Below are 18,804 nucleotides of genomic sequence, written 5' to 3'. Positions count from 1 at the left end.
CAGTATACCAAAGTTCAACTTCTTGGTTCTTCCGCAACAGGCTCAATATTGTTGGACTTACTCTTTTATTTGTAAATACAGGTATGCATATGTCAGCCAACGCTAAATTTTATGCATATTATTTGCGTATGAATATTGTAACTTAATATAATGCTAATATTTTTAAATGGTTAGGAATTGAATTTAGGAAAGATTAGCGCTCTTTTCTATGAAATGCGTTAAGAAAAAAGGATTATTATGAATAAATTCTTAAGCATTACATTGATAAGCAATACATATATATTGCAATCAAGAAAGTACTCCTGAATTTCCGTTTTAACCGCGCTAGAAGATTATTTATCGTAAAGAGTATATTACCCATCGATTGTGCATTGGTCTCATTGACGGACGAATGGTTGACGAAATGGAAAAACAGCATTCAGCGAAATAGTCGTTCCTGCGGATGAAATATTTAAAAAAATCTCACCTTAAAAGTGTACAAACCGGGACTCAGTTCCGTGATGTCCACCCATTGGCAGTCAATGTTGTGGCGATAGATGTCGGAACAGCCGACGGTGATCCCTTGGTCGCCATAGTTTGCGCAAGCGTACACGGGCTTGACACCAGGCAGGCACTGGTTGTCCTCGAGGCAAAAGGACGCCTTATGACCCTCAGCGACGCGCCGTCCGTTCAGATCCATCACGTCGAACGTGGCGAACACCTCCATGCTGTGGTAATGCCTGGCCGCACGTCGGAAGAAATGTGGGTTATCTTTCGTTTTGCTTTAGAATACTAAATTCGATTAAAGCCGCGTTCTCTCGCATGCCAGTTCTAAGGCGGCCTCAAAACCAAACCTTATGGATTTAAGGAAATAACTTATAATTCTCAATCATTCAACGACTAATTCAGAACGGATTACAGCATTCGTGGGACATTGATTGTGACTTGGCACACCGCTGAACTCCGTCAAACCTGTTCAAAATTCGAGATCCACCTAATCCCCATACGAGACTGCAAAAACATTAGGCTGCCAAAGTGATGGCAGGAGATAATTATCTACTAGATAGTTGAATTATCTTAAGCACGGTGAAAAAATGAGTTACATCCGTGAACAAAAGATTCCTTTCGGCTCATTCACCTGTTCACCCATTAGTCGTACGCCACAAACAATACATAGTGATGAATACTTCAACTTAATGAGTAATATCCACATTTTTAATAGTGGGCATTACTCTTGCTAAGCGTATAACAAATTGGATCAAGTGAATGCTATAAATTTAATTAAATTTGCGTCGGTTGAATCCCCTAGGATGTGCACGCATCTCTGCCCGTTCCACTCACGTTGAATTGTATTCCGTGTCCGCAATAAATTATGTACTAGCCGGCGTAAACCCTTTCCCGACGCCATTAGCTAATGCTACGGTATTGATCTGCATTGGGTAGCTGCATTGTTAAGCGTTGCTCAACGAAATCCCATCTGACAGGGATGAAACACGTAAGTAGTAGGCCATAGTTTCGGAAATCGTCATAAATGAGTTATGTGTTGGTGTGTGGGGTTTTGTGAGGAAGATGGAGTAAAGGAGCGGCGAATTTGTATGGAATTACAGAGCTGAAAAGTCAATTATTTCGTGAAAGCTCAAGTAAAAATGATGGTAACGGCCAATTAAAGATCATCGGTGATGGGATTAATTCATTCGATCCATTGAGCAGGGTGATGGTATAAAAGCTTTCAGATGGTGATTGAAATGAAAGCGGTATATCAATTTATTTCTCACTTACTTTCTTCTGCGCCGCAAAGATAATGTTTCTATATACTACGTGCACTTTCTCTTTGAAGCCAAGGGCGTTATGGGTATAAAATTTCACGCGTAAAAAAAACTTTTCCATCCAAATGAAACGGCGTTTGGCGTAATCTTAGAGACATTTTTAATACTGATTGTATAAACATTTATTTATTTATTTTGCATTAGTCCGAAAACAGTACTTGGACCTTTACATCGGACTCTGAACAAAAATGCTTGAGAAAGACTGTCATCAATCCTTTTATGATGAGACCATGCTTTTTTAGCATAGCTAACATCAGTCTTTATGATGACTGAAAGAACGGTCGCAAAATGGAAGAATTTTGGTGAATATCAAGATTTAGAGGTAATTTTTTTTGTATTTTGGATATTAAAATTTCTGAATTTTTTTGTCTATCTAGGAATTTGAATACGTTGTAGGACGTACTGGGTGAAGTTCGTTCAGTGTCAACAATCTAACTCTGTTAATTCTTGGAAATTACAATTCTAAATTCTACTTCTGCATGTACATGGAAAAAGGTTGCTTATTCGTAATTCCTTAAGTTGTAAACGGTAAGTTATTTCAGGTCTCAAAAAGAATTTATGCAAACCGATATAGGTGTCATAAACGCAGAAAGACAGCAAATCACCTCATTTTACTAAAGCAAAGCATAGCACGGGGCACGGTTTTTGAATTAGTTCACCTCTGAACTCCGTTAAACTAGTTCAATATTCGAGGCCCGCCTGATCGTCGTATGAGGCAGCAAAAAAATATACTGCTAAAAAGATAGCAACAAATAATAATCTGCTAGTAACATTCAAAGAAAATTGTTTACAGTTTGAAATGCTTGCACTTTATCTATTAGTAGGGTACATTATGTAGAGCATAGATTATAAATCTATACCTCTTCATCTGTAAGCAAAAGATACATTTCAGATCATTCATCTGTTTACCTATTAGTTGAATACCACACCCAACACACAGTGATGAATACGTACTTCAAATCAATCACTAATATCCACATTTTTAACAAAAGGGTATTACTCTTGCTTAGTGTGTTTGAAATTAGATCGTACCGTTAAATCTTTAACATAATAAAAACACATAATAACAAAAACATGGACTTCATGATGAAAATAACTCCTCAAAATAAGAATAGACATATGAATATTATCGTCAGGCATAGATACGAGAGATCGCCTCGTAAATAGAGAGATCACTAGAGAGCAAAATTCGAACTGCAAGGCTAATGAATGGATTATCTATGGCGCGTAGAATAGATGGGTTAATTTCCGCGTTGGTGACAGAGAATGCCGAGACCGTACAAAATGCGCTCATTAAAGCTTCCGCTTTTCAATCTGTCCCCATGTAAGCGTAAGCGAGATGCCCCTCGGCGAACCAAACCAGCGAACATTTTACAAGCACAAACCGAGATAGCACAATAGCACGGGAAATCAAACACATGGAGATTTCATTATGCCATCTTATCACCCTGTCAAATGGAAACAAAATTGTTGAGGGCGAATGCTCCTCGTGGGAGATTAAGGAGACGAGATGGATTTTTATGATAACGTTATGCTTTTACTCCAATGAGTGAGAGCTCTAGAATTAACTTTATGGTAAAATTGTCAAAATGTTGCCGTTTGAGGGAAAGCGGAAGAAGTCTGGCGGGAAATTGGACAAAGCTGAAGGTCAAAAAAGAATAACTCCAGCGTGACATTACTTTCAACTTAACCATAACAAAACATAAAAATAGTCCTAAGTCAGTTGGGATTTGTGTCAGGTTGAATTTCTGTCTTTCCTAGACTTCCATCTTTTCTCGTTCTCTCTACGTCTCTTACTTCCAAAACACACACACGCAAACCGAACTTGTTCGAATCCCTGGAGGGGAACGCAAAAGAAAGTTGGGCGAAGGGGATCTTTCGAAACCCTCTCTTTCTCGACGAAATCGCCGATGCCACCATAAAAATCCCTCACGTTGCCATCAATCAACGGCGCATAGGCATGAAAAAAAGGGGTGGGATGTCGTCACGCCCTGCTCCTTACATGTGACACTGGTGGAACTCCCAGAGGTGCTTGGGTACCGCGGGCCGGAAGTCCGCGGTGCCGGCGTTGATTATCCGGGCGGTGAACCGGAGTAGTCTCCGGGTGATGAGGTGCCACTCGCCTGGCCTCTCCTTGTGCAGCTTGTAGGCCGGGGACGCCAAGCAATTCTCCTCCATGGCACATTGCAGGAAGAACAGCTGCTTGTCCTCCAAATGCGCCGAACGCATGATCTCCTGGTGGTCGATCACCAGGTCTGCCATTTCTGCGCACCAAGCACAATGGATACCGTTACAATTAGCTTCACGACCCAATATACACAAGTGCCGTCAATGAAAAGGCTGATTCTCACGTGAAGGGAGCACGGGGGAGCGATTTCAATTGTCCCAGGATCCAACAAGAGACCATGTTTTCAACCACTGTATCCCTGTACAAAAAATACTTAAAATCAACTTGTGGAGGATGAATAAACGCATATTTGTTAACTATGCTCGTCAAATTTTGCTCATCATATCGCTTATTGCTCTTCACTCCATTGAAAAAACACGGATATCCATTCAGCGTCGGAATCAGCCTTTTATTACAGCATTTGGAAACGTTTAATCATTTATTAAGCATTTACAATTGAATTTATTATGGAAATGAATAATTTTATGTTTTTTCGGTGATATACTGGTTTGTACTCTACTGATAGTTTTTAAAAAATGAGTCCATACTTTTTGTTCTTTTAAATTAGAGATTAAAAAATTATTAAATAAAGCTGGGTATCGGTTATAGATAGCCTAATATTGGTGCATTGGTTATTTAGTGCTAATGAAATTAATGGTGAAGGAAATTAATCCTTAAACCAAAGATTTCACAATCTGCCTTGGATAAAAATCGTATGGAAATGCAGATAGAGAACCCAGGTATTTTAAAACTCGCTCATCCGAGTTTTTTAAACCTGGGTTTCTTCAGCAGTAATACTCACCTAGTCATTTCAACTTCACCGCTAAAAGATACTTCAGAATTTTTTCGATTACGTTTATAAAAATAATTGGAATGGAGTAATAAAAAATTGAAAAAATAAGGCAAGAAAGATGAAGGCAGAATATTTGGGTTGGTAGTGAGTTATTGAAGACTCTAATAGAGGAAAAGGACAGACATGTTGGAAGGAGTGAAGGGAGATGAAGAGCAGTTTTTTATAGCGTAGGATGCTAGGCTGTCTTCTTAGACATGGCTAAGAAATATAAACGGTAGGCTAACAAACAGAATGAAATAAAATGTTGACATTCGGGTTTTTTCGAGATATATAGAAATAGAATTTGGTTAATTTGAGCCCATAATTAATTTTTATAACTGAATAAATTTAAGGTAATTCCAGTCTCGTAGGTAAAATTATCCCACAATGTTGCAATATTGAACTATTTACGCGACAGAATTGGGGTGCCAAACAGATAAATTCGCGTTTCGTCGAATGTGCGGCCCGCCGTGAACTCTTGCTCGACCTCTCGAAACCTGGTACTGTATTTTATCTTTTAGATAAGCGCGTTAAGGGAAGCAGTGTTTCGTGATTGGAAATATATGGAATTATTCATTCCTAGTACCTTTGGAGCAAATCAATGATCTGAGAGGGTCACGAGTTCATGTCAAATCGATAAAATATTTTGGTTATAGAGTTTCATAGTAAAACTAATTGAACCACAAGAAAAATAATTGACTCCGCTAGAAGGAGTTCTATACGTCATAGGGCTAGTTTCAGGGTGATCAGGATCTTCACTTACCACAACCAACCCTTGGGCGTTACTGTGACTGAAAAACAGCTGGAAAGGAACGACTTGAAGCGTTTACATGCATGCATATTATAATATCCACAATTGTGAAGAATCTTCCTGTGACTCTATGTCGTTCCTTGATTAACACTTTACTTTCTCCGATATATCCCAAATATAGTATAATATTACAAATGTGGCCCCTGACCAATGCGAAATAACGTCTCTCCTTCATTTAAACTTTTTTTACAATACTCTTGATGAGGTCAAGTTTCTCTAAAAGCGCAGGCGCACAGTTCTCTAATGCGTGCGGCCCGCGATGGATTCGATGCAAAAGCGACGCGTCGCTCAAACACTTGAGTGGCTCCCACCAACTGAAATTTATCACGACGGTGTGCGCAAATCGAATTTTTGGGGAATCTCCAATTAATCGGACGTATTTATGGTTATTTGTAAGGTTTTAAAAAAGGATTAGGGAAAATATAAAATTAGATAATTTTACCTTTCATATCGGTGCTCTTGAATGTTATCAAATGTTATGTGCCTAGTTTCAAAACGAAGATTTTGAATTATGAGAGGAATGACAAAATAAATGATCCACCCAGTGACGAAGTTACAGTATTTTATGGATGATAATTTTACCTCGTGAATTCGGCCTTTCCCAAAAATTATATTATCGTGGATAATTTCATGAAGTCTTCATTCAAGTACGGGTAATAGTTTTTCTGTCGTTTTCAATACTTGAATTTTTCTTTATCGCTCTTTAAGGTTTTAAGAATATGCACTGGAATTGTGGTTCCCGAATTTTATTCAGGAATTGAATTTCCAAGTCGAAAAATAATACTTTGATGCATCAATGGCAAAAACGTTATTTTATAAAATCCAATATTACCCAGAATGTAAAGCTTTGGTCGTGCCAAGTGGCTTAGAAAATGTTCAATCAATTAAACTTCTAACTAGGTTTCAATTCTCCCAGTCTGACGAACTCGGTAATGTTAAACTGGCATGGTGCGGGAGCGGTAGAGAGTGGGGTGGAATATTATCCCCAGCGTCAGTGAGCTCTCTATAGTCTTAAAAATCATCTCCGCGTGTAATTCAATTCACCGCACGCCTCCATTGATGATGAGTTCTCGCTACTACCACCAGTTTCACGGAGCGCGCTCTTGTGAAGACTATTCGAGGTATCGAGCGACCAACTATCGGATAGGCATTGCAAATTTAACCGTGCGAGAGGCGTAATGCCATAACTTTGTGCATCAGGAGTCATCAATTAAGGTCAATTCTCGTAGCCAAAAAATTAATACAATGTATCCCTTCCATGATATTTCGATTTCATGTAGTAACTCGTGTTAAAACTCGGAAAGATTTTCAAAATTTTACCGACATGATCTGATTACTTAGAACGCTTGACTGGGCTAAAATATTAATTTTCTACTGTTATTATTAATGGTATCCATCACCAATGCATACGTGATAATTGAATGACAATGATGTATTTTCATAAAATTCCAAATGAGGTCCCCTTTCGATGATATTTTGTTGATACCAATTCAGCAATGGCGCACATTAGGTCGGTGCACTCAATTTTTAGATGCTTGGTACTATTATTTGCAGTCTGAGAGTGTTCCATTAACTGCTGCGTATTTCTCAAGAGGAGCGAAGGAGAAGGACGGAAAGGAGATGCAAGTAGTGTATGTTAGATAGGCTTCTAATCTCCACTCGTCCCGTCACTGAGGCGTAAGCTCAAGGTTGCTGAAAAAATGGAAAATATGTAAGGAAATAAGCAATAAGGCAACTTACAATTGAACAATAAGTATGTAGGTGGATGATAGAAGCAGTTCTCATATTTTTTGACAGTACAACTTTCACTCATAGCTTGATGTGTGCCCTTTGCACCATGGTCACTATCAGATAGTCAACACCGAATCGGAAATATAACACGCTTGGCTGAGATATTTAATTTCTCTTTGTCAGAGCTAATAAGACAATGTAATAACGCATCATGAGTTATTCAGTCCAATTTTTGTTTGCATAAAGCATCATGTTTGGTACTTAAAAATATATTTCCTTGAATAAAATTGCACTTACTTTTACTATTGTATTTAGAAAATATGTTTCAAGTAAAATATAAAAAATTGGATGCTGGAATAACTAGTAGTTAATCATAGTAAAATATTTTTATACTCTTTGAAAACAGCTATATTCTTTGGCAGAAAATATTTTTGTGTGCTCATTTATTCTTTTCATTAATTAAAATTGATGGTTGTGAGAAATGATTCCTTCGTTTTTTTACCGCAATGTTACCAGAAGTAGGTTCAAGCCCCTATGTCAGATTTTATGAAACCCAATTGATGTTCCAAAAGACCCTATTTTAATAATCACTTGAAAGTTGACTTTAGAGCTTAAAAATCCCTGTCTACTAATAAAATATGAACGTTTTTCAGTCTCTTTATACTTAGCTCAGCAAACCTCTTGAAGGATAAGTCCATCCATGTATATCAAACACCATGTTTTGGAAATCTTTTTTTTAAGTCAGCGAAACATTCCAAGGAAACCAGCTGAGTAATGAACCTGAGGTTGGTGAAATAAGTGAGGGAGGAACTCGCCTGGCGCCACGGTTTATGAAATTCAAATATCGGATTATAGGGGTTAAGTTCCTTTCCTTTCGAGTGTGGTTTCCCGGGAAGATCTGATATCCAGAAAATACAAAGCTTAAATTTAGCTGCAAATGCCCTGTGGCGTCTCCCGGAACTCAGCCATTAACCTAACGTTCTATCAACTCACTACTAAACCACACAATGAAAGAGTTTCATAAATATCGCGATCTTATTTTCAACAGCAGTTATTAAGCGAAAAGTTATTTTCAAATAAGGAGTCACCTCATACTATGCCCAAGAAGGCATGTGCTGCTCTGTTTGATTTGATTGACTCCCTAAATATAATTTCAAACGTTTTTTGTAGTCACTTTTGTTTCCTGAAAGAAACAATTCCTTCATAGTCATTCATATTATATTTAATATGCTCGTAACGTCTTTTCATGACCACCTTTTTCAAGTGTTCTCATTTAATTTTCTTCTATTATGTCTTTGTTTTTTTGCGCGTGTAATATAAATTTCGTTTTTAATGGGGTGCCTCGATGGTTGTGCAAATTTTTTCAGCCCTGAGAGTTAATTAATCTGTATCTACGCCATGTTCAAGGAATTTAATGACTCGGTTGTCCTTTTATAAGCACTAAATACGGTTTCGGGTCTGATCAAAAAATGCTTCTTTCACATTTTCACCGGTAAAATTTACTCATGTAAACTGTCAGCCTCATTGAAGACATCAACTCCAAGATTGGTTTGGATAGATGAGGGTAGAGTTCACCCAGAATTGATTTAACACTGGGACGTTCGGCCTTTTTCGCATTATATAACGAGCAATTAGAGTAATTTTAGCCTATAATTAATGAATGGATTAATTACGTAGCACTTAATGTTTCACATTTTTCCTTTTTATTTCAGTTCTAAAATTCTATGCCTTCGTATTTAGTAGCATAAATTTTATAATTTCTATGAAATGCTTATAGTGATTTTTTTAAGATGATTATGTGAAATAACAATTTACACAAGTTTTGATCCTCTTTTCATATAAGAAATTGGTCTTTAAAATTAAAATAGAGTTAGACAAAATAACAGAAATAAACTAAATTGACATAACTTCAATAAAATACATTTTTTCCATGTTGGTGATTTTGTTCTGCGCTTCTTTTTTGTAGGTAGCATTATATTTATCCTGGTAATATGGCATTTACTGGCAAATGAAAACAATTTACTGAAAGTATGCCAGGTTTGTTTCTCCTAAATGCATTCCAAGTTTTGAATTTTTTCATATATGTGTATGTACAGGTATCTTAAATATTATCTTTTTGTAATGATAATTTAATTATCGAGTGAAATTCATGCGCCCAGAATAGGTGGGGTCAACTCCTTTCCCTGTGACTGAAAAACTTTGGTTCCCGAGGAATAAATAGGAATTAAAAAAGTCTCACCATTCGTTTTGCATATGCAATCGCACGAATGTATCGTCCTGGAATCGAATCTTTGTTCAAAAATGTGGTATAATACCTCGAGACATTACTACTAGAGTCTCCCAGGTATCTTCATTAGTCGGACTCTCTACCACTATCACATTAAATTAACGAAATGTTTGTTTCGCACAAATTATTTTTATCGGAGAGAAGCCGCGTGCATTAACTATGTAGGTACGTGTTTTTGTCCGGCTACTTCAAACGTGACGGCGACGTCCAAATACTACCCGTGATACGTTTAGTGTGTTTAATGAGTGCTGCTCCATAATTATCCCAAGGCAAGCAATAGCGCACGCACGATCCCGGCGCCGGAGACTTCGAGTCGTCCGGTACGAATTCCGTGATTAAATTTTCGAGTTCGGGGGGAATAGTTTCGGTGTCATGCTCGGTAATACGAGGAGTGGGTGAAGAGGAGGATTTGGGAAAGGGTGCAGACGTTCCCGAACCGAGCTGTCGGAGGAAAATAATTGGGTTAAAACTTCCCGAACAAAGCCCTACTCTTCCCCCTATCCTCACCATTCCTCCCTATTCTCTATTCCCTTCCTTCCTATCCCCCCCCTCCATCACTCTTCTTCCCTCCCCTCTCTCCCACTCTCGGTGCGACGGGGCAAATGGCGTCGAACGCAGTTAGTCGTTCTTTTGTTTCAATAAACGGATTTCCATCGACTCCCGGAGTCACGGGCACCATCTCACCTCTTCCCCCTGAAATAAAGTTGGCATTCATATTGATCGGGTGGGACGGAAGACTTGTTCCAAATTGGTGGGAAATGAATTGGGAGCTAGTGGAGAGCAGGTAGTACAACCCACGCGCCCCAGGGCAAGAGTGCGGAATGAATCATGTTTTGTGTCTCTCTCTCACTCCCACGCCCCATGCGAAAATTTTAGTTCAGTAATTAACGTTCGTGTTTCAGCGTAGGTTTATTAATTGGGGCCATAAAAGGATTCGGAATATATGCGAATTTTGTTGAAAATTGTAATACTCGTGCCTCATATATCCCGTGCCAAATCCTTTGTCCCGAACAAACACAGCTATGAGCGTGTCAGTTGAATAATATTTCGAGATGTATTTAATTAACTTTTGGGTTATCTAAACCGATTCTAAGTACTTGAATGGTAATAGATATGAACCAGCTGGTTCATGTTGATTTTTTTTCTCAAACTCGCCAAAGAGAGATTCAAAATCCAAAAGTTAAATGATATTTGACCTTAGTGGGTGAAAAACGCATTGAAATCATACTTAACTTGGTTTTCCAAGGTGTTTTTATCCTACGAGTGGAGAGGACAACCCATTGATTTTGAACAATAAAAAGAAAGGTGTTATGTCAAATAAATACATTTTAGAAAGCTAAGCCTAGCGAGGCGGATTTCATCAAATGAGTTTGACGCGAATGACTTTTGTGCGAAAAAACTTCCTCCTATGTCCCCATAGCTTCCACGTGGACGCCCTCTCGAAAAGGGAAATATCAAAATAAAATACTTAACTCATGGTGAAATTTGGTAAATATACTTACCTAGTTATTATTGCTATATTTAATGGATAACGGTCGGATGTGTATGGAGAGAGACAGGGTCACTTGTGCGATGTATTTGAAACTCTCTTCCTTCCATTTGATGGTTTTCTTTCAATCGGGTCGCTAAAAAAAAAGAGATTAGATGCTGGTGCCGATTCTCAAGCGAAAATTTAGAAGTTCGAAGAAACGCCTTAGTTCTCACGTCACACAACTGGAGGCGTATAACTCTTGAGAATTTCTTACTCCGGGAAAATGAATAATTTATTCTTTTAACGAAGAAACTTCTCCGGAATGATTTCTTGCTTTTATCACGGATAGAATTTGCTCATCATTGCCCTACTTTAAGATTACCACATTTTTGGGGAAATCTTTGATAATTAAGTCCATATCCAAATTTCATAAAAGATAATTGAGGAGCATGCGTAAATACAATTTCGAAGCGATCCTCCGCCCTGCTCGCTCCTCCTTCGGAGCGTGACTGTTCCAAGGACAAAATAATTACATTAGATGCATATCCTGCCAAAATTCCACTTTAATTCTGCTTACAACTGCAAATAAAAAGAGAAAATCTTCTTGAGAACTCGTTAATTCTGTTTATCAGCGTGCTGCGGATATATGTTGCGCTGACATACCTCAGCAAAAAAAATATTCAGCGCAATCATGCTTTCTCCGAGACATTTAATTATAGGCATACAGGCATTCGCATTAAGAAAACCAAATATCTTACCACGTGGGTGCCCTTTTAAATAAGCAAATGTCTCTGATGCAAGGGTATAATTAAATTCCAGGAAAAATAACGGAGGCTGCGTTGAAGACATCTTTCTAAAATGAATTTGGGCCATTTAATTTTATTTTGATGAAAAAAAAATCGGTTCTAGGTTATGACTTTTGAAATTAGGTAATAAAAATAATAAATGAAAATTCATTCAGAGAATAATTTTGAAGGTCGAAAACTTCTCTTTTCAATGCAAATCTAATGGAAAAACCTTTCAAATACGTCACTCCCTTCGATTCGAGAAATCCAAAATTATCCTTGCCAGGGTTTAGCTGTGACTAGTATTCCAGATTGTATGTACATTCTCCAAAGTTGCGACTTTGGATGCACGCAAATCTTAGAACCTGATAACCCTGATGCAAACAGCTAAAGAAAGCAGTTGATCCCATATATTTAAATTCCGAAACACCAACTTAATGTTCCTAACCGAAAAAAACCCGACATTTAATATTCTTTCTATATATATATATATATATATATATATATATATATATATATTTCAACATTCAACATTCAACATTCAACAATTTCGACACTCAATATTCTTTCTATATATATATATATATATATATATATATATATATATATATATATATATAGAAAGAATATTGAATGTTGGGTTTATATAGATATATATATATATTGTATAAATACTGAAACGTGCGTATTCGTTTTGATCCGGAAAAAATTTCCTGTATTTTAAAAATAAAATAAAATGAAATTAGAAAATAATTTTGATTCCTAGGGAGAACAAAATGCTCTGAGGAAACATTTTCTACTAAATTAACTAAAAATCCATTTGATATTTCTGCGATAAATCATCCGAATATATAGATAAACAGTATGAAATGTTTGAAAAAAAATATTTTTGCATTCTTGCGTATTTTTTTTGCCTTTTGTGCAAATAATTTTAAAGTACCGCATGTATGTTATTCTTTATATCTCATTCACATTTAATATATGCGTCTTACACATTTCTGTCTGCATAATTCTCCTTTCGTTGTAACAACAGTCCTCATTCAACGAACCTAAACTTGAAGGAATGCATTTATAATTGTGATTAGGCATGATATAACCTTATCATAAACAATTCGAAATTTTTATAAGCATCTTTCCAAATATCTACCTCATGGAATAAAGGGAAATCGCAAAAACGTTGATTCGTAAGTGAGATATTTCACTTTTTTGCATAGCTTTGGAAAAATTGGACTACGAAATTCATTGTACACAATAGATATTTTCAGTTAGAATTACTTCAGCAATGATTAAATTTTCCCAAAAAAAATATTCAAATGCATCCTTTTAACTTGATATAGCCTCCAATCTTCTACCATCTGCTAATGTTTCGTTCTTTCTCACTGCCATAGGGAATCCTGCTTGGGAGTTTGTTTGTATGAAATTTACCTATGTCGCTTTCATTGCTATTTGCAGATTTTTCCTCTGCTTGAAAAAGTACCAATGAGTTTACAAATTTGTGTGCTAACCAGGTCTGGACTCGTCCAGTCGACATTCCTGTGTTCCCGCATCAAGTGACGACGATAACTCGACTCACCGCTCCACGCACTTCGGTAATTGACTGTGAACTCGACAGTCGTGTCTGCGAGTCGCATTTGCGTACTAGTAGATGATGGCTCAAAAGCCAAGTGTTTTAGTTCGTGCTCTGCAGTCGTCTGGGTTGCTGGCTTTTGTTGATTTTTAATCTCCGCGACCACACTTGCAATGCTCATGTGTGTGCACTGCCTTGAAGGGGAAAGTAGAACGGGAAACCTCGGTCCTAAGCTGCTTATCCCCGTGTCCCATCCCTCTTCTTACTCCAAAATTCCCACGCATTCCCATTTAATCGATTACGGAAGAGTGTATCCGATCACCGACTCGAATGCCTTCCCTCGACAACTTCCCCGACGAGAACGGTGAAAGGGGGAAGATGAGACATATCAAGTCGCAGAAATTTCGAAACTGTTCGCAACAGGTCGTCTTTACTTATACGCCCGGGGGAAAGGAAGTGGGGCGGCTCTTGGGAAGGGTTGGGTTGGAGTTGGAGGAGAGGGGGATAGAAAGGGAATACGACCGGGGGAGAAGACTGAAAGAAGGGTACTTATGGTCGCTGAGGGCTCAGCTTCCTCCACTCCCCTCCCCATGCCTCTCCCTCCCCGTTCAGCCTCACCCCTACCTCCCTCCCTCTTCCGTCCACTCATGCTGAGTCGTCCGTCTCTTTCTTCTGCCTTCGACTTCCAGGCCTTCTACATACCCATATCCCTTTCTCGAGCTCAATATCCTTCTCTTGTCCTCTTACCTCCCTTCTCTATCGTTTCCTCTTCTTTCTAGCCTTCTTTTCCTCCCTCTACCTATTAATCCCTCTCAACTTAAAATACCTTCCCGTTTTTTCCTCTTAACACTTTAATATATCACTAAAATAAGATATGAGTATAATTGCATTAAATTTATTTCGGTACGGCCGGTTTCAATGCATAAGCGGTATTTATTTATAAATTTAATTATAAGGTACATTTTTTCAGGTATCATTTTCACCGAGTTGAACCTAAGACCAGAATATTCAACCATTTTATCTAACCTCTCACCCTTTCTAGATTTTTATCTTATCTCTTTTTAACATTTTCATTCCCGCTCCATACTTTTCTATTCACTGTTGTCCCTTTCTCTTACTCTATCCATTACCTTTCCTCCTCTCTATTCGTCTCCATCCCTCTATTAATATCTCCAAACTTCCCATCTTTCTCCCTACCTCTTTACACCCTACGCCCCTCTTCCTCCATTTTTTCTTTCCCCCACCCTACAATTCTATATCTTCCTTCTCCTCTCTCCCCCTGCTCTATCCCTACCGCCCTCCCTCCTTTATCTCGGGCATCCTGCCTCCCACTCCCTCTCGATAAGGAGGCCCCGGCCGGGGCAGCATCTGTATCAAGAGGAGCTGGGAGGAGTGGCGTGAGGATTGGATTGGGAAGGTAGAGGGTTCCGTTCCGTTTGCCATCCGCCACACGCATTCTAACTCTTATCGCCACCCAATATCACCTCGAGACCACACGCTCCCCATGGTCCGGTCCCCAGCCTATTCACTACACCGCCGGATTATTCAATTTCCACCAACTAATTTGCACAAAGCACTGACCTCTTGCACGTATTCAATCCCCGTTTCAATGCGGTGCTTTTTAGTTTGAATTCTATGAGATCATTTACGTAATGAATGGAGGGGTTACCTCCTATAAAACATTGTCCTAAAATTTCTTTTATAATTTTTATATTACCGTAATATATAAAATATGTCCTCAAATATTACGATATAAGCCATTTAAACTTGCTTTTCCTTTGAATAGTTGAGTTCCCAAACGCATTGGGTATAAAAGATTCTTAGTCCTTGGTTTGTTTTAATGTCAGCTATAGTGACTACATGCCGGATTTTAAGGCTAGTTTTTTTTAGTTAGCTGGATTTTTAAGGCTGGAAAATATATAACACCGATTTTAATTTTTACATCATATGGACGTCTACTATTCACCTTCATATTTAAGCTCAAGTCGGTTCTTTTGAGCACCCAAAGTAAATGAATGGCCTTCTGAATCCACAGCTACAAAAAAACCAACAACTTTCCGATAGGTCACGATAGGCATTTTGTGGTCCTTTGGTCAATCTGTTGACCATTATTGTTAATTACTTCAATACTCCAGCTACTCAATGATAAAATTTGATATCGATGAGATGGTTAACGCCTAAGAAGGAACCTGATTGCTTCAGTATTGCCCAACATGGAGGCATTCATTCGGTCAAATCAATCTCGAATGTGAATTTCACTACACAAGTAAGCACATTAGTGCGTACTTGTGTACAATGTCTTTTCAACTTTTTATATGTATCTATATGCTTATGGTGACCCACAAACCCTTAGGAACTCGAGATGCCTTTCTGGGAGGTCATTGGGTTTCCTGCCGACCGAAACACGGAGTTCACAGGAAACCCATACCCGGGGTGAGCTGAACCCGGACGAACCTAATGTCAACATCAGAGTTCCAACCAATGATCGTTGGTTTATTAGACTAGGGCGATATACACGTGACTAACTCGCCCTGAAATCTCGTGTTCAAATTTCTCTTCCTATAATTTGTGTAATATATGCTCAGGAATGATTAAGATACAGCTTATCGCAATGCAATTGTTACATTTACCGGCGGTTAGGTAGGGCCACAATTTTTCGGTAATCAAGTGAAATTCCATGCTGGCAAAACATACATTGGGCACCTGAAAATAATTCCCATGATTTGCAAAAATCTGGTACACTATGGGCGAACAAGTTCTGAGTGCGAATATGTAGAAGTAGTTGCCTCTCACATCCCGTTTCCACCCCCCGACGCTCACTCACTTCCTCGCCACCCTTCCCCCCCCAATCATCTCCTTTTCCATCCCTCCCGCCACCACCCCAGTCCGCCCACCCTTACCCTCTCCGCCCCCCCACCTCCCCCTTCCCTCTCGCTCACTCTTCCCGGCGCGGAAACTTTGAAAATCGATCGAATGGCTGGCTGGTGGCATGAGTGGCACGGTCCCGGTTAAGGGCAGCAGAGGGGAGGGGTGTGGGGTCCAAAAGGGGCGGAGAGGGAGGTCGGAAAGTGGAGGAGGTCGTGTGGGCGGGCGGGGTGAGTGTGGTTGGGAAGGAGGAGGAAGGGGGTGGGAGGTGGGGAGAGGGGGAGTGGGGAAGACTGAGCGCGGCTGCGGTCGTCGGCGTGGGATCCGATATTCAATTGGAAGTCAACCCCCTCTCCCCTCCTCCTCTCTCCCCCCGACGGAATGGGCCCTGGGCCACAAGGAGTGACCCTCAGGACCCCCGGATGAATCCAGGAAAAAATGAAGAAAAAAAACAACGGCGCAGGAACATGACCCGGGTGAAATACCGGTCGACATAGGTAGTCTCCACCCATTAAAAAGGTAAGGTTTTGGGCACTCCATACAATGACCACCAAATATAGCCCAGAATTTCTCTAGCGTGGATCTCGGTCTACCCTATACTATTTTCTCCTTCATTCCCTCGTGTAACTTTCCTCCAATCCTAACGTCGTCCAGGAAGCCTCCTCTTTCCTCTCTCCCCATCACCTAAGGTACATCCTTCCTTCTATGGCCCCGAATCATACATGTCCATGGTGACCTGCAAGCCAGTACTCTGAGGTGCGACAGGGATTGATTCCAGAACAATATGCAGCATCAATGTTATGTTAAGCTCAAATGTTAGTTATCATTAAAGAACAAGCAAAATATTATAGATAATAGTGGGAATTTTAAATAGACTTGCATGCATTATGGCATTTAAGTGCAAAATACTTGTCTACGCATGACAGACAAGTTGCTGGTAATAGCTTATTCGTTTGGGTAAAGGGATTAATGTGGAGTAGAAGCTTTGGAGATATGGGTGCGGATGAAAAATGTGGTGAAATTGATTTGGACAAAGAGGAATAGAAGTCATGGGGTTTTGCCAATGGCGGTGGGGAGCGAGAGCTTGCGGGTGAACTTCGAGGAATGCATAGAAAATGGATGGAGCGAATATTGAGGGATGATGGAAATACCGAAGGACGGGGAGAAAATAAGGGAGACTAACCCCATTCTGTCAATAGTGGCGGTTCCCGTGGGAATAGGGGTGGTTTAGGGATGATCGTTGGCGAATGGTAATTAGCCAAATTTCCATCCTCAATACAGGACGCTGCATTCTGGAGACGGTTAATTTTTTTTTAAACACGATGTTTAAAAGGAAAACTCTTTTCCATTTTTCCCTTTCGTCTTAATAGCAGCTTGATAGTGAAAAACATCCATCGGTTAAACCTGCATTGTTATGAAATGGATTTTACATTTTTTCTACGTTCTAGTGATTTTAATTTCAGCCAAGGTACCTCTCGTAGGATAAACTGCCTTCATTACTTCGATTTAATTTTTTAATGCTTTTATAATTATTTTCAGACGAATATCAGAGATCCCTTTCCGAATTCATACAACTCATTGAAATTCGGAGAGGAAACCTCGTGAAAATGAGCTTAACTTTCGACGTGGGAATAACACAAGGGAAAGTCAAATTACACCGAGATAATATGAACAACGACAGGAAGCAAATGAACGGTATCATATTAAGTTTAACATCCGTGAATCGCAAGGTCTTTTTTAAATTAGTTTTGAAGGAGCTTTCATAATTTATTTGTATGTTTATATAACACCGCCGGCAGGAAAAATTATTTATTTCATCGCAGCTTCAGAGTTATATCCAAGTAAAAACGAGGACGCTTCACGCATATCATGAATTCAAATAAAATTAAAAAGGCCATTTTTATTAATTTTAGACCCCTTTTTTTAGATAAATTGCTCCGCTGGATGTAAATTTTAATTAGTAAAATTTTACTTTAATCTTGAGAATTTGTGGACAAAATTTCGGTACATAATGTCATGGTTTCAAATTTATCTCCCGCAATTTTCTTGCAACGTGTGCTCATTGTAAAAAGGTTTTTCTTTGATATTTGTGAACAAAAATGTGTAGGGTCATTCTGGAATTGTTGAAGAGTTTTGTTTCGCAAGCTATGGAAGAATATTTCTTCAACCAACTTCCCTCCTTCATTGACCCAACTCTTTCCGATCATCTCCAACCTCTCCTCCTACCCGTTTCCACCCCAACTCTCCTCACAGAAGTCCAACTTCCGATTTTCTCATGACGCTGGACTCACGGCCGATTAAGCACTTCCCACCCAGTTCTCTCATTCTCCGACAAGTCTCGTCAAACTTTATATTAAATCATCTCCTGATATTCATCGCAGCATATATATTTTCACAGTGCAAAAAATCTGTAAATGCCTTGTTCCGAAATTTAGATAAGATGCAGAACCTTTGGGTAATTTGAGATCCAAGTAATATTTCTT

At 39.0% G+C, this 18,804-nt stretch overlaps 1 protein-coding gene across 1 annotated transcript in view; it reads right to left on the bottom strand.

Annotated features, from left to right (window-relative positions):
* Positions 1-18,804, bottom strand: part of LOC139688147 (lysyl oxidase homolog 2-like) — a 239,666-nt gene that overhangs the window by 37,289 nt on the left and 183,573 nt on the right. Inside the window, exons 6-7 of the mRNA XM_071585575.1 lie at positions 3,808-4,069; positions 467-719 (exon numbers count right to left, since the gene is read on the bottom strand). Coding sequence (XP_071441676.1) covers positions 467-719; positions 3,808-4,069 — 515 coding nt within the window. The remainder of the gene's footprint in view (positions 1-466; positions 720-3,807; positions 4,070-18,804) is intronic.

This window comes from Hetaerina americana, unplaced genomic scaffold (genome assembly GCF_022747635.1).
Source record: "Hetaerina americana unplaced genomic scaffold, ioHetAmer1.1.p SCAF_2, whole genome shotgun sequence".
Lineage (NCBI taxonomy): Eukaryota > Metazoa > Arthropoda > Insecta > Odonata > Calopterygidae > Hetaerina > Hetaerina americana.
The sequence above is the reverse complement of the archived record's forward strand: the minus strand, read 5'-3'. Positions and strand labels throughout refer to the sequence as shown.